The sequence below is a fragment of the Halichoeres trimaculatus genome, unplaced genomic scaffold (assembly GCF_033239565.1).
Source record: "Halichoeres trimaculatus isolate MK-OKI-2021-1 unplaced genomic scaffold, fHalTri1.1 fHalTri1_scaffold_11, whole genome shotgun sequence".
Classification (NCBI taxonomy): domain Eukaryota; kingdom Metazoa; phylum Chordata; class Actinopteri; order Labriformes; family Labridae; genus Halichoeres; species Halichoeres trimaculatus.
In genome coordinates this window covers 34,645,175-34,662,059 of record NW_027437189.1, presented here as the reverse complement: position 1 = coordinate 34,662,059, position 16,885 = coordinate 34,645,175, and the positions used below count along the sequence as shown (strand labels likewise).

Here is a 16,885-nt window from a genome sequence, read left to right as displayed (position 1 = left end):
AATGGAAGAAGGTCATGTGGTCTGATGAGTCCAGATAGACCCTGTTCCAGAGTGATGGGCCATCAGTGTAAGAAGAGAGGCAGATGAAGTGATCACCCATCATGCCTAGTGCCTACTGTCCAAGCCTGTGGGGGCAGTCTATGATCTGGGGTTGCTGCAGTTGGTCTGGTCTAGGTTCAGCAACAGTCTGTGCTCAAAGAATGAGGTCAGCTGACTACCTGAATATACTGAATGACCAGGTTATTCCATCAATGGGTTTTTTTCCCCCTGATGGCACGGCCATATTCCAAGAAGACAATGCCAGGATTAATAGGGCTCAAACTGTGAAAGAGTGGTTCAGAGAGCATGAGACGTCATTTTCACACATGGATTTGCCCCCACAAAGTTCAAACCTTTAGGATGTGCTGGAGAAGGCTTTGCTCAGCAATCAGACTCTACCATCATCAATGCAAGATCTTGGTGAAAAATGTATATTCAAGAGCTCACCTTCAAAGAATCGCCCTTTTAGAGCCAATGTGGGAATTGGCTCTAAAAGGCCGGTTGTTGGTTTGACTTGAGAGAAAACTCTACCAAACATCCGAGCATCAACCAGGACCAAACTGTCCAGTGTTTACTCAGGTAAAAACAAGTTTTCTAATGAAGTAAAAAAGTCTTTGATTGAATAAAATAGAGGATCTTAAAGAACCACTTTGACCCCTGGAGTGGTCTGTAAAGTCTTTGCACAGGGAGTCTGAGGAAGTGACTTCATCTCTGTTAAAAACAGGCTGGATTGAAAGATCAATAGCACTAAGGAGGAATGACACATTAGTGTGAGGAAGCTGCTGGGTAAAGCTCTTTTATTAATTAGCTTTTCTTGGTAAACATTGGAGCCACCGCAGAGGATGTACAGAGGAGTAAACTGCTTTGTTAGGAGGAGAAAAATGATTTACCCACAGTGGGCTAATGGTTGAGCTTGATGCCATTTAGAGAAAGGAAAAAAGCTTTTGTTATCAGATGTGGCATGCCCTCTTCCAGCAGTGATGTGTAAAGTCAGAATCTTGCAGAGAGTGTGAGGGACTGGGATCCTTAGTGGCTGAAGAGGCTCCACAGTCAGGATGTTTGCAGGGCTCCTCTTTCTGCTCCTCCTCACAGGTAAGCTGCTCTCCCCTCTTTGATGCATGCTGCTGTGGAGCTCTACACTTTGATCCCAAATATTCACAAACATTAATCATTAATGTTTGTGAATATTTGGAATCAACACTTAGCTTCATTGAAATCCACTCTGCATTAATGATTAATGCAGAGTGGATTTCAATGAGGCAAAGTGTTGATGGTGTGCAATGGTGAGCTGTGAGCTCTGTGAGCAGGGAAAGCATTGGTTTTTGAAAGGAGGGGATGCATATGCAAAGACAGAATGCTACAATCAGAAGCTGAACATTCTTTCTGTGTCAGGTGGAAGCAGCTCCGACAGATTTGGATTAAAAATGGATTTGAGGATGTCACCCTGGGCTGAACATTGAACATTGTGTGAATGAGGAAGATTTGTCTTGGCTGACATTAGGACTTTAAAATCTAATCTCAGTCCAGTCCTCTGTGGGAAACAGTAAAAGCTGCTCCTGATCTGTGTAACATGATGGCAGTGTGCAGCAGATGAACTTCCAGTGATTGAATAGATAAACATGGAAATAATGACAGAATAAAAACCTGTGAACTCTTTCTGTGTCAGGTGGAAGCAGCTCCAATCACACTCAGCCTCTTGATGCTGAAGGCCCCTACAACCAGAGCCACTTGGAGGGTGTGTATGTTTAAAAGCAGAAAGCCTTTTACTGAGCTGAACCAGAACAGAGTCTGGGCCCTGTCAGACTGGGTCAAGTTTATGCTGGTTTTATGGTTTAAACAGGAAGTTCTTATTCTAGTGAGCTTTAAAGGATTGAATACATCAACATGGAAATAATGACAAAATGAGATGTGAACTCTTTCTGTTTCAGGTGGAAGCAGCTCCAATCACACTCAGCCTCCTGATGGTCAGTTCTACTCTGGGGAAGGTAAGAACTTTTGATTTTTAAAGTTATTTGTGTGTTAAGTGTTATTATTAAAATTGTATTGTTGAAATCACAGACTGTATTATTTTTTTATGTAATCTTGTTGACACTATGGGCTCTAATTTCGTGGCGCAGCGCAGGGGGCGCAAGCCTGGCGCACCCTGTGCAGTGTTAATTTCGTGCTGCGCTCTGCCTTGCACTACCAATTTGACAATTTGGTAGACCATCTGCGCAGAGATGGGTGTGACAGCGCGCCAGGGGTATGGACAACACACCAGTGGGAGGTGTCAGCAGATTCATGTTGGCGCAGTGACAATTTTGTGCCAAAAAAAAGTGCGCTGAAAGCTCGCCAGCTCCATAGATTTTCTGTCAGACACTGTAAAAAAAATAAGAAACAAAAAAACTGAAATTTTGTAAAAAAATATATATATATATATATAAATAAATAAATAATGTAAAAAGCTTTACGGAAGGACCTGTTAATTGTACAGTTTTAAACAAGTGTTATTAAAAAAAAAAAATCGATTTTCAAATGTTGAAATCAACAGGTGTTTTTGCTAATTTAGCACGACCACAATATTACACTATTTCTTTCAGTTGGACTGACATTTAGTTGTTGCTTGTTGTACAGTGAATACTTTTCAGTTTTGCTGTAAATTATTACATAAACAACACTGTTTAATTATGAAATCTTCATTATAAGACATTGAAGTTCACTTCAAAGTCACTTCAAATGTAGTTTTACAGTTAAAGCAACACCTAAACACAAATCTAGATGACAAAAAAACATAATTTTAACACTGTCATGTTGTGATTTTAACTTTATTGCAGTGCCTTTTATTAAACAGTATTTCTGTGTTCCAAGTACAGCATTCTGTAAAATCAACCAAGAAATAAGATCATTTTTGTCATATTTTAACTGTAATTGACAACTGTGTTTGGCTCAGTATTTACAAAATATAATTGTAAATTAAACACTGCTTTGTTGTTTTTCACTTTACACTTTTTTTTATTAATGTTGCTGTTTTACAGAACTTCACTTTCAATTCTAAGGACATTTTTACAGTCAAGGCTATGGAAGAGGATAGGGTCACTAGAAAAAACTGTTTCTTTTTGAGAAAAAAAAAGAATTCTGAGATTAAAAGTCAGAAGTCTGAGATTAAAGTCAGAGTTCTAACTTTTTTTTCTCAGAAATTTGACTTTCTTTCAAAGAATTCAGACTTTTCTCTCTGTGCACAGTTCCCTTCTGCATTGGAGTGAAGTGGGCATATCCGGTTACCAAAAGAAAAGTGACATAAAATGGTGTTATGTTGGCAGAGTTTAAATAAATTTGGTGTTTGCTGGAGTTGCCTAAAGTGTCTGTCAGTGATTTACAGAGAACTGTCAGGTATCTGCTACAACACCATCTCGCTAATCGTATAAAGGCTTTAAAATGTTCACGTCTATAGCTTTGAAGGTAATTTGCTAACAGTAGCTACCCTGAGCTAGAAGACTTACTTTTGTGTTTAATGTTAAGAGCTTCAGGTCTATCATACTTTAAAGTAAGTGTAATCATGTGAATAAACCTCTCAGTTCATTTTTTTAGGACTTTTATCAAAGCACGAGGTGAAAACAGAGCTACAAGAGATCTCCCGAGAGTAGCATACATCCATAATCTTTGTTTTTCCAGCAAAATAGCAACTTTCATTGCAGAAAACACAAACAAGTGCAATATTCACACACAAGAGTCATTTTTCATCCATTCAACATGTTTTTTTATCTCTTAATCTACCAGACACTATGTAGGTCACTTGACACTAGCTTACCCCTTACATGCATTAGAAATTACACTGAATATGTTAGCAGTTAGCATACATCCATAAAACTTCGTTTTCCCAGCAGAATATCAACTTTCATCAAAAAACACACAAAACAGTTTACATAACTTCCTCACAAGAGATTTATTTTCAGTCCATTCAGCATGTTATGTCTCTCCTACAACACACTGCAGAGGTTTGTGTAACAATAGGATTGTTGTAAGTAGCGCCGTCCCAGGTTACATTGTAAATAGAACACTACTGTTGCCAGGTTACAGTCTCACCTGTTACAGCTAATTTGTGAAGCTTCTATGTGACAGTTATGATCGTCAGTTGACAATAAACAAGTAAGCAAGTTGTGCTTTAACCGTACATCCTGTGTAGTTGATTTTGAAGACAACAGGACAGGATGAAACAGTTTGTAGATGGCTAAAGAGAGTTGTTATCCTTTCTTGGAAATGACACTTATGTATAATCACACGAAATCTCCTAAAGTGCTTAAAAAACCCTGCCACAATTAAAAACATCAGCATAACTATTAACATTAACCACACAGCAACAACGAAAATGCACCGTTTTTGATGATTTGACGACAAAACCTTCAATATAGTCATTGGGTAGCACAGCACTTTACAGTACCTGGTAATTTACACGCAAATCTTTTTCCAACTGGACATACGTCATGCTTACTTGTGCGCAAGACATATTCTGAGAAAAAAGTCAGAATTCTGAGATTAATTATTTTAATACAAGGACATCAAATTATGTAGTTTGTATCAAAGTCTGTGGTCTTCTCCACCTCTGTATGTAGACCCTGTCCCAACGGGCCTGTTTCTCAGGCTCATACTGGTCTAAGTTCAGGGTAAAACCAGTTCACAGAACTATTGTATTCAAACCAGTAACAGAAACATGAAGTGACTGGTCACCAGTCTACAGTCAGATTTAATGGCTGCTTCCTTTATAGGGAAATGCTGTCTTAATGAAAATGTCTTGTCTTCTCTGTAGGTGATTGGCCTGACCATTGTACTTATTCTAGCATGATAAACCACTTTAATTTATCGGACAAAGTCAAGTTCTACCAGGCCAGGCCAACCAAAAACAACAATAGGCACACCAATGTAACACTGGCTATATACCTCTACAGCATTCTAGACGTGGTAAGTGTTTTAACCTTTACTTACTGTTTGTCTTTCTTCTGTCAAAGCCATATCACTGCTTCATGGATTCATGTCTGTGGAAGTAGATCTCAAACTCACCCTGGATTTAGTCAGACCATGGACCAATAATCAAGTCCAGATTCTAGAGCTCATGGAGCCCCCAACCGTTAAAAACTGATTGTTTGACATTTTTAAATTTTTGTGGAAACTTATAAAAGTTATCTCTAATTTCAACACAGAAGTCAGTCTTTCTGATACTGGTCTGTTTTTCTGTCTTTTGTCTATTTAACATATATTACTTGTGAATTTTTTGGAAAGATTTTAATTTTCCAATTCCCAAAAGTTTGAAAATATGAATAACAAGAGAGACTGATAGTTTGTAAATCCAAGTCAAGTCTGTTTTTTAAAGTGGAGATGTCCTCTACAGAGTCATGTCTGTTTTTATTGATGCAGTGATCTCCACTACAGAGTCATTTCTGTTTTCAATGCAGTGCTACCCGAGGTCCATCTGGTCTTGGTTTTGGTCCTTGTACCTGTTGTTTAGAGGTTTCTTTAGATTCTCTGAATCTCTTCCTGATATCATGTTGTGTAGATGGTAAATAGGGCTGAACAATTAATTGAATTTAAACATTGCGATGTGATCGAACGCAATTCTCAAATTGCAAAGACTGCAATTAAAAAAAAAAAAAAAGAAAACTTTTAAAAGTGCACTTAAAAAGTGAATTCGACATGTTGACATATTTTACTTGTTGAGCCAGAGATTAGGTCTTATCTATATTTCTGCACTTTATTTAGTGTGGGATCCATAGAGGAGAGGATTCATGGTTAATTTCCAAATTATTGTTCATACAATGCCTGTTTTTCTGCAGTGCTTTTCTTCCTATCTTTGATTTTATTTAAGGTATTTGATGATGATTATATTACATGTCTACAAGGTTTGAAGTTAAATCAATCAGTCAATATTCTGCTGTGATTGTAATAGTTACATAAAGATATGTTATTCCTATCAATTTATCTCATTACATCTTAACATGTAGACCTGACCTACAGGAAACAACTGTTTATATGTTGACATTATCCTTAGTCATATTGGTCGTACTATAGAGTGATTTATTGTTTGTGGTTAGTGAATAATGCTGAAGAGAAATGTCCCCCCAAAAATTGTATGCTAAATCACAATATTGGTTTAAAAAAAAAAATCGCAATTAGATTATTTTCCAAAATCGTTCAGCCCTAATGGTAAAATCCCCTCTGGAGGCTTCTCTTTAGGCTCAGTCATGTGATTAACCTGCTGATAATGTCCCTCACATGTGTCTTCTGCTTCTTCTTTGACATGACTCAGCTTTTTGAGAGTTTTGTTGTTGCTGATGTTTTCTAAAGCAGTTGCTGGCATTGATAATAATTAAATGTGGGTTCATCTGACTTTTGTTGCTTGATCAGGACTTTTTCTCTTCTCCCAGAAAGAAAAGGAACAGGAATTAGTCGCTTACTTCTGGATACAGATGGTGAGTGCACTTTAAAGACTTTTTGTTTGGCTTAATAACCACCTCTCTGTTAAAAGACCAAATTGTCACTCAACTAACTGAACTTTATGGCTTGTTCTTTTTAGTGGTGGAACAATGAATTAATTAAATGGGAACCTAAAGATTTCTGTGGGACTTATAAGATCATTGTTCCTGCTGAGCTGTTGTGGAAACCAGATATTACCATTGAAGAGATGTAAGTTTGTCTCTATGTCCTCCACAGCAGAGAAAGCTCCGTGCACTTTGCTTTCTGACCAAACTCTTTCAGATTTTGTTATAAACCTTTGTTCTCCTTGAGCACATGCACTGTGCTGGTAGTATGAGTGTTGATCTTTTCCCTGGTGCTTTAGATATTTAAACTCCAATGTAACAGACAGAAGATCATTTCGTTTTAACTGTCACTTAAAAACAGACGGAGTGATGACTTAACTTTTGGATCTAAAGGGTTCCGCATCATTCTGACTTTACTGTTGGATCAACAATCTTCCATTCATTTGGTCTCATTACTGTCAAGCCTAGTGTTATATTGCAATACTAATAAAGACTGCCTGTTAAAGTACAGTCAGAGGTTTGATTGATGTGTGGATCATTGCAGTTAATTAGATTACTTTTAAGGGGTTAGGGTACATTGCCTTTTTGATATAAGTTTAAGTGCTGAATTTAGAATTTTGGATCTTGTGTGGTACTTTTTTCTGTGACTAAGTCTCCTCATCTGCAGAGACATTTCAAGTCAGACAGTATAATGCTGTCAAATATGCAGGGGCGTATTTAGTGGTTTGGGGGCCCAAGGCAAACCCAGTCAATGGGGCCCTCCATGTCCTTGTTACTCATCTTCCTCAGAGCTAGACTGGCCTTCCCTGGGTCCACTGTCTCTTTCCCAGAATCAAGGCATGAGACAGTGCTGATCTTGTACATGGTAACTTAACGCAACTAAATGCATTTCCTCAAGTTCTGTACTTTAGTTTGATTTTGAAAAAAGTGAATACATAATTTAGTCCACTTTGTCCTGGATTTGAAATCTTTTATGGTCAGTTGACAGCTTATTTGTCCCACAGTGGGGAATTTACAGAGTAACAGTAACAAACAAGAAAGTATGAAGTGAAAAACATTACAATAGGTAAATATTGAAAAAAATAATTTAGTAAAGAATAAATATGTGAATATCAAGCAAAACATAAAACTGGAAAAAAATCTACTGAAAGGGGATGATATTTACAGTTACCATACTTTTTGGTACTATTATTTTAAAGTTAATGTATTTTTATTTGACCCCTGTCCAGTGAGTTATGTTTCCAAAAAAGAGATTTTGTACAATTATGTTTATCACCAACTCAAAAAGTTAGATTTTGAGAAAATGATCCTGTTTCCTGGACTAGATAAAGTCCTTAAAATCCTAAAAGTCTGATATGTCTATCTCTGATCCCAGAGCAACGTTGTTTTTATTTCCGACTTTGTTGAAAATAAGAAAAAATGGGGAAAAGAAGTGTTTTTTTACCACTTTCTTCCTGAATTAAATGTTCAGATGTGTTGTAACATGGAATAGCCCATTGAATAAGAAGGGAGGGGGAGCACCTAAAACCATCATTAAAGATGAAGCCTTTTGATGTAGTTTGAAGCATGTGAAGTAAGATTTAGAAAAAAGAAATGCTTTCAGTTGAAGAGAACTTCATAAATCAGTTTTTAAGAGATGCTTTGGGGGCCCCTGGGAATCTTGGGGCCCCAGGCAACTGCCTGTGTTTGCCTAATTGTAGCTACGCCCCTGCAAATATGTTTCATTGGCAGTAGAACTGCTATATGTACTTTTTAAGAAGCTGCAAGGATTGAGTCCATCAAAGTCTCTCCCCAGATGTCCTCTGTCACTGTCCTCCTTTTATTCAGATCAATTGGCAGCTCCTGTGATGGGGTCAGGTTTTTTTTATGAGAGCTAAAGTTGTACAGAAATTAATTGTCTACAGAAAACAAATCTATCACTTTATTTGATAGTTGCTCTTTAGTCTACACTAAAGTCACTCACTACACTGCAGATTATTTTTATATTTAGTCCCCACCTGTCGCCAGGTCCTTTTCTGACCAAAGTCTGTTCTTAATGGTATATTTGTGGGGGTGGGAGGTTTGGGGTTTTAATGGTATTCCTTTGTCTTTGTTTTTTTGTTTTTTTTTTTTGTTTGTTTGGTCTTCCCTTTTGTTCTTATCCTCTGTGAGGCACTTTGTGTTGCACAAGCATGAAAAGTGCCATACAAATAAAATAAAGTTGAAGTTGAAGTTGAATGAAGGATGATGGATGAAACAGAATACAAGATGAGAGAAATTGATTCAACAGATAAAACTGACACAGAGGAGATACGTTTTTTGACCTAGTCCCTCTGCACCTGTCCTCTCTCCATGTGTCCATGCTGCTGACTGAGGTGTTAGGCTCAGTCTGTGCTGTAAAAGTCTTTTTACTATATTACCACTGAGATGAGCTCAGAGCTTCATTTGACTCTAATGATGAAAAGTTGAAATGTGTCTCTTTACTCTCAGGAATCTATCTCTTCAAACTTTTGGACTTCATTTCAAACAAAAACACAATGAGACATTTTCATCAAATAATTCATCAGTTTGAATCCACAGCATGCTCTTAGAGTGACCTGTTTTTTGTTTCTCTTTCAGAACAATCAAAGATAAGCTCTTTCACACTCAGTATCTCTCATTGTGGTTTAATGGATTGATATCTCAAAGGAATGGCATGGTGCTGGTCAGCACCTGTAAGATGGATTTCTACAGATTTCCCTTTGACACTCAGATCTGCAAACTTACCTTCAAGTCAATTGAACATGAGTGTGAGTATAATGCTGAAAGTTTGTGTGTTTAGCGTTAAATCTCTGATTATTGGGATCCATGACCAAACATGCTCCACATTTGACCTTTTTCTCATGTCTATCATTTATTGCAACGAGCTGTTTCTTTGACCCAAAACTAGGACTGTGTGGGACCTTTGGACCCACACAGTCCCACACAGAAAAGACATTTCATTAATTTTGAGATTGGTTGAATGCTGTAAAGTGGAGCAGCGCGTGACAGGAGCTCAAGGTTAGGAGCGGAATGTATCAGGTCAGAGGTATCAGTTTGGGACTCGGTATCAGCAGATACTCAAACTCATATGACTTAGACGCGGACTCAGGGGCAAAAAAAACCTGATCAGGCCATGGCACTTGTCACTGAATGTTGATTGTTTGTACCAGTGAGGGGAGGGAGTGTGGCTTAGCCATAGGTCAACTTCTTCCATTACCTCCTCCAGCATCATTTCTAATCCTCTCTGGAAAAAGGGACTAAAATGAACAAAACCAGAATAGTTCACCAAGGTCATTGGGTCTGGAGTCCCTGGGCAGGACTCCATGGCACCAAGACCAGACACATTGTCTTTGTTACAACTGGAAGGAAAGACTCACACTTTGTCTCTCTTTCTCCATCATCAGTTATGCAATTAGCACTCCATTCGGGTTACATCGAAGAACACGTGTTGAGGTTTACTCTTGAAAACATGAAGACGGAGTCAGAGTGGCTCCTCATGAACGTAACAGTGGAAACTACAAGGGTCTTCAATTTTCTCCTACCTGCAAGCGTGCTGGTTTACACAGTGAGTACCAACAACACACACATACACATTGACCCGTCTCTTCAAAACAGGCCAGACTCTAATCATATGTCGATTCTGTTGATTGAACAACATGGACTGCTGCAGAGCATTAGCTCGTTGGTATTAACACACACCTGTTCAGCTCCCCTCATCCTAGACAGATCCAGTTTTTCTCCTTTCCTCTAGTTTGGTTACAAACACTGATGTTGCTTTGAAATTGACAAACTGTCCCCACTGCTTACTGAGTTGAGTGTAGTTCAGTTTCTAAAGAGAGAAACAGTGAGCATTAAACAAAGCCTTGGACTCTATGATAACCCGTATGATGCTAACCTGCTGATTGAACAGCTCATTGATATGCAATGGGCTCAAAAACTGTTCAGCTTTGTGAACTGAAGTGTTGGAACAAAAAGACCATCCTGATCTGATCATGATTTCACAGATGACCATAAAGAGGCGTTCAGTCCTCTATGTGGCCAACTTCATCGTCCCCATCCTGTTCTTCCTGTGTCTGGACTTGGCCTCCTTCCTGATCTCAGAAAGTGGAGGTGAGAAGCTGAGCTTCAAGGTGACGGTGCTGCTGGCTGTCACAGTGATGCAGCTGATTCTGAATGATATTCTGCCTTCTTCTTCAGACAGGATCCCACTCATAGGTAAAGGAGTTCAGAGTCCTGCACTAACTGATGGATCTTTAGCAGCACCTGCTAACTCACTGTGAGCTCACTGATTGGTCTGCTCTTTCTATCTCTGCTTCCTTCTTTTAGCTGTCTACTGTATCGGGGTTTTTACTCTGATGATGCTGAGCCTCTTGGAGACCATTTTGATGATGTACCTGATGGAAAAGGACGATGTGTCCCAGGACCAAGAGGTAGAAAAAGACCAAAGCCTGGGTGAGGACTGCAGAGACCAGTCCAGAGTAGTCCCATGTAGAATCTATCATTTCAAGCTGTTGTGTCTTTGTTCGGGCTCTAACCTGTCCCATGATTCTTTGCAGACATGAACAAATCCATTCCTTGTGTGCGTGTCTTTGACCAGTCCCCTGCTGAGACGCCTCCTGAGCTGCTGCCAGAGGTGAAAGAGGTCAGCATGAACTGTTTTTCTGTCAAACTGCTGTGATCCTTCTCTGCTCCATGTTCTCTTCATCCCATAGATCCAGAGCCCCTAGAACAAACCCTGGCTCAGCTCTAGGAGACAGAAAGAGAGCAGACGCAGAGGGCTTTGAATGCAGCTCTTGATGTGTTGTTGCTAACAGATGGAAGTTTGTACATTTTGCTCATGAAGCTCATTTCCAATCAGGGTTGAATCATTTGGAGTGTAACTGAGTCATCTGAAGGCCTCAGAAAGGCTGATTTGACACTTTCTCCCTTCATTCAACACCTCCCCCCATCAGCAGCTTCTCAGAGTATGAGGTCCACTGTTGACTTTCATCTCAATGACTCTTCTGACTCCGTCTTATTCTTCTTCTTACTGCCCTAATACTCTGTGGTATGTTTTTTCAGGGCAGCAGCAGCCAGCTGACCCAGGGGATCCAGGACTTTGAGAGTCTGAGAGGCGAGCTGAGTGAGATCTCCCAGAAAATGTCTCTGCTTCTCAGCAGCAGGAAGGAAGAAAAAGAGCCCAGCTACTGGACCAGAATGACCAAAAAACTGAACCGGATCTACTTCGTTGTCTATCTCTCAGCTGCCAGTGTGTTCCTGGGATCTGTGTTTTCAGTTTGGCTCTATGAAGACCAACATAACATCTAGAGAGTGAAACCAACAGTACAGAGGGTCATAGAGTCTAAATGTTCAACAGGTCTGAGTTAAAGGGTATATTGCAGGTTAAAGACAACAGTTAAGAAATTAATAGGAAAACAACTTAAAAACAATATCCTAAAAGAACAGAGCAGGTGACCCGGTGAGTGAACACTCTTAGCTAGGGATTTGTAGCCTGATGCTGTGTTCACATCAGCATATTTAGCTGTCATGATAAAGCCCATAGAGAGAAAGACTGAGAGGTCTATCAGAGGTCTATCCACTGATCTGGAGTCAGAAAACCCAAACTTAGCTATGGTGCTCAGCTTACTTTCCTTAGGGCTGAATCTCTAGTCATCCTTGTTTACGTCTGCTTACGGCTGCTGCTGGTGAAGCTGCAGTTGTCTCACCCAGCCCTAGCCCCAGTATCCCATCCTGAACTCAATCCATAGACTTTATAAAATAGACTTCAACAAATCAATTTTCCTGTTGAAAAATGGGCAGCATGGATGACTGCGTTTTTTGTGACCGAAGTAGAAATAAAGTCCCATCATGAAACGAATCTGAGCACGAAAGCTAACTCACTGAGTCCAGAAAAATGAAGCTGTTAAGCTAGTATTTCTGCATCCATCCATCCAAACCCATTTTAATCATTTGAATGGAAGTTCAAATCAAATAATACTTTGGAAGAAACATTGGCTCAAAGCAGGGTAAGGGGACGTGAGTGCACTTTGCTATTTCATATGAGACGATGTTAAAAAAAAAAAAAGCGTTTTAAACAGCTATACCAAAAACAGACACTTCTTCCTCTAAATTTGTGCCTTTTTTGTTGAACAACATATAAAATTAATGATTGACTTATTCTACTGCCATTATCAGACCATGTTAAGTGTTAATACACCCCTTAAATGCTTGATTTTGAGGATCAGTCCTGCTCTCTTAAAGGCCCTGTGTGGACTTCAGAACTGATCCTCCAACAGTCTCACTCTTTTATATTTGCCTGTTGGTCATTCAGGAGTTGAAAATTGGTTCTTTCTAAATTTCTAAATTATATTTCCCAGTATCTGTGGCTGCTTCAGATTTTCCACAGAGAACACAAATTCATGGACCACACGTAGACCAAATGTCCATCTGATGACCAATAAATGCACACACTGATATGAGCCACGTCTTTAACACAATGGCTGAGGGTGCTCATGGGAAACAGTCTTTATTTTGAAAAAAAAAAAACACTACCAATTCTGGCCAAAGGTTTTTTGTTTTTTGTTTTTTTTTCTCAGCAGCAGATGGTAACTGTAAATACAGACAAGGGCGTCTTACTTTTCCACCACAAAGCTGCTGCTGAGTCAAATGAAGCTACAGGAAAATGAACCTCTACAGAATGACACATCACCATTTTAGAATGGAAACAGGAAATGGGAACAAAATATAACTTTGATTCAAAACTATTGTTTAAAGTAAGACGTCCAGAAATGACACTGAAAGGATATCCTTTGAACGTCAGTTTGTTCAGTGGACTCACTCACTCACTCACTCACTTACTCACTCACTCCTGCTCAATCACCTCTTGATGTCCAAAAAGCGGTCAGTTAGACGTTAACTAGGGGCCCTGAGCCAAAAGGGGGGCCCAGAGAGCTGACCAACTTTGAATCACTGCATAGCACTGACAGTGAAGAGAGTTTGCAATGATCATGTCAGCTGTGTACAACGCCCTAAAGGGGCCCCACTAGGGTTGCCACCTTTGAGGCAGAAAATAAGGGGGGGTATTGTGTCCTGTCTGTCCTTTTGTTGTTTTTTCTATAATCATGAATGCTACTGACTGGATCTCAATATTATGCTGAATGTTGTACTAATAAGAGGTCTGTATTCTTGATGTATTCATAAGAAATAACCAATCTGAGAAAATATATTCAGTAAAACATTGTGGCAGCTTAAAAGTAATTTGTACCTTTTTAAAATCTCATTCTGTTGATTTTTTAAGTAGGATTAACTTTTCCAAATTAACCATCTTCTATTATATATTAATACGATTCCTGTATCTGGAGATGCTTCAGGTAGGATTAATTGTGATAATTTGTTTGTCCTGATTTTGCAGTATTGTTGCTGTCTAGCTGCATGCTGTTGCATGTTCGACAGGCCATCACAAAAAGCACTCAGCGACAGATTTTATTGTGTCCTTTCGCATTGTTTCACTCACACTGCCAAGCCATTTATTTGAACTTTCCCACTCACATCTGTGTTTGTGTATCCTTTGCTTTTCAATCAGGCACGGGGCGGAGTACCAGATGCAGCCACAGACATGTTTACTTCTGATTTCCTGTGACTTTCTCTCACCCAATTAAAGGTCCCATATCATGCTCCTTTTCTGCAGTTTAATATGGATCATTGATGTCTTCATGAAATGGTAGTTACATGTTTTGGTCCAAAAAGACAATAAATCAAGCACAGCAGCATTGTTACCAGGCTCTCAATACAGATAATAATAAATTTATTATGTGCCTGAACACTGCAACACCCAACACAACTTCAAACAATTAAAAAGAATAAGATACAAAATTGAAAAAAACACAGTTTCAAGTAATCCAGCAACCGCACAGTCTTCTCCATTACTTTCCACCATTTCTCTTCACATTCTGCAAACTAGATCTTCTCTTTTCTCCTCACTCACTCACAGCTACAGTTAGGCGCTTATCCATTAAAGTGAGCCTTATTTAGCGGTGGTTTTGTGTGAAAGAAACGCGCTGAAAATTCTCTAAATAAAGCTTGAATGCAGACCGATATCAATTTTTTTCTGTGGGAATCCGTTTATTTGTGTGTTTGGTCAAGTAAAATATGGCCCCGTCTGAGTGCAGAGGAAACCGGCTGACGAGCAGGGAGGGGGTGTTTGGTGCGAGCGCTCTGGGCTTCTGCTGCACAAAAACACTGCTGTAGGGGTCATTTCTGCACTAAACCTTGTGATAGGACCCAACATGTTCCATCCCGGAGTATTACTTAAAGTATTCGCGAATCCCCAGAAGATGACAGGAAATGTTCCCGCCCACAACTTAACAAAATATGATTGGCTAAGACAGCTGTCATTGTCAAATTGTGTCCACATTCGCTTGAGTTACACAGGCATTCGTTGCAGTTACTAAAGGCCCTGCCTGCCAGAATGTGTCGCTGATTTACCCAGATACCATCAAAAGGAAAATTGTGATTGGTCCATTTTCCATTAAGTTATATTAACCCATTGTTTGCCAGGACAAATCTATAAAAATAATATAAAACTCATTGCAATGATTTCATTGATTAAAATAAATAAATAAAACAAAATTAAAAAAATAAAGAAATGAAACAATTATTTAGGAGTACAAAAATTCTTTCAATATTTTCTATTAGGCATTCACTGAATACCTTGAAGGCCCAGAGAGTTCCCCTCTGATATATATATATATACGTATATATACACACACACATATATATATATATATATATATATATATATATATATATATATGTATATATATATATATATATATATATATGTGTGTGTGTGTGTGTGTGTGTGTGTGTGTGTGTGTGTGTGTGTGTGTGTGTGTGTGTGTGTGTGTGTGTGTGGTTTTTCACTTCTACAGAATAAAAGCAGCACAGATAAGTCAAATAGAGAGAAATGTTGGCTATAAGAGGCAAAGTTCAACCAACAGGACCTGAAGAAATACTGAACAAAAGCCTAGTATGACAAAAATGAATGCTGAAGAGGAACAACTGTTTTTATAGAAATGTTGACCATGAGTGGTAAACTGGAAGGATGACTTCCTCCATTCTTTGGATGCTTCCCCACAGATAGAATATAATAGAATAGAACTTTATTGTCATTGTAACAAGTACAACAAAATTGAAGTCACAGCAACAATCAAGAAAACACAAGTAAGAAAGTGCATAGAAAGTGCAAAAAGGTCCAACAGAAAATAGATGCTGACAGCTTTTCCATCATTGTCCAGTTCAGCCAGTCTCCACCTCCACAGGGTCCAGGACTGAGCTTCTTCAGTCATGCTCCATATCTGTCTCCTGGATCCTGTCTGCTCACAGCAGGTGAAGCTCTTCCAATGTGGTGTTGGTGTCTGATGTTAGCTCCGTTAGCCATGTCTGTGAATAGAATGATGCTACTCTGCCTTCTGGTATTCCCTCCGTTTCTGGGTTAGCATGACTAGCTCGTCCATCTTACTGGAGATAGATCTTACATTCCCAATAACGATAGATGGAAGGACAGGTCCATGTCATCACTTCTTAGCTCACACCTGAGAACCAGCACGTCATCCTCACCTCCTTCTCCTCACTTTGTGGGAAGACATCAGGCCTTACACCAGTTAGCATTGACATGCTACAGGCTGCTAACAGCTGAGTTCACAGGATCTCAAGAAAAAAACAGGAGAAAAAGTAGTAAAAATATCACTGAAGCCACAAAAAGTTTGGTGTCCATGACCAACAATGAACCATACAAAGTAATGATCCACTCCAAATACAAAGATGAGGAAAAAGAGACAAAAAAATTACAAGAAACGGACAAAGAAGAGAGAGCTGCTGCAACAGGCAGCCATAGCCAACAGGGCGGCGAGAGCTGGATATCATCCGCAAAGCAGTGAAAGTGGATACCAGATTGAGGTAAGATACCACCAAGAGGGAGGAGGTAGATGATGAAGAGTAGGGGCCCCAGGACAGAACCCTGAGGCACACCTGAAATAACTGTGAAAGACTGGGAGGAGAGGGATTTGACTTGGATGAACTGAGTGCAGCCTGTGAGGTAGGAGTGAAACCAGTGCGGGGGGGGGGTATTCCTATGGAGGAGAGTCTATTGAGGAGGATGGGGTGAGAAATGTCGAGATCCACATTCAGATTAAGGAGGATGAGGATGGAGAGAAAACTGGAATCAGCTGCCATGAAGAGGACGTCAGTGATCTTTATGAGGGCTGTCTCTGTGCTGTGGTGGGGACGAGGAAGCTGGGTTTTTCCTGGACCAGGGTTTTTCAAGCTTGGACTGACAGCTGCAGATTTAAAGAGAGTGG

The 16,885-nt window shown here is 39.4% G+C and overlaps 1 protein-coding gene across 1 annotated transcript; it reads left to right on the top strand.

The window, feature by feature from the left end:
* Nucleotides 1-6,443: 6,443 nt before the first annotated feature.
* LOC141799957 (5-hydroxytryptamine receptor 3A-like) lies at nt 6,444-12,080 on the top strand. Its single transcript, XM_074682387.1, has 8 exons — nt 6,444-6,479; nt 6,584-6,693; nt 9,147-9,316; nt 9,953-10,113; nt 10,553-10,763; nt 10,875-11,000; nt 11,105-11,190; nt 11,610-12,080. The coding sequence occupies exons 1-8, from the start codon at nt 6,477-6,479 to the stop codon at nt 11,853-11,855; spliced, it is 1,113 nt and encodes a 370-aa protein (XP_074538488.1). The 5' UTR covers nt 6,444-6,476; the 3' UTR covers nt 11,856-12,080.
* The last annotated feature ends 4,805 nt before the right edge of the window (nt 12,081-16,885 follow it).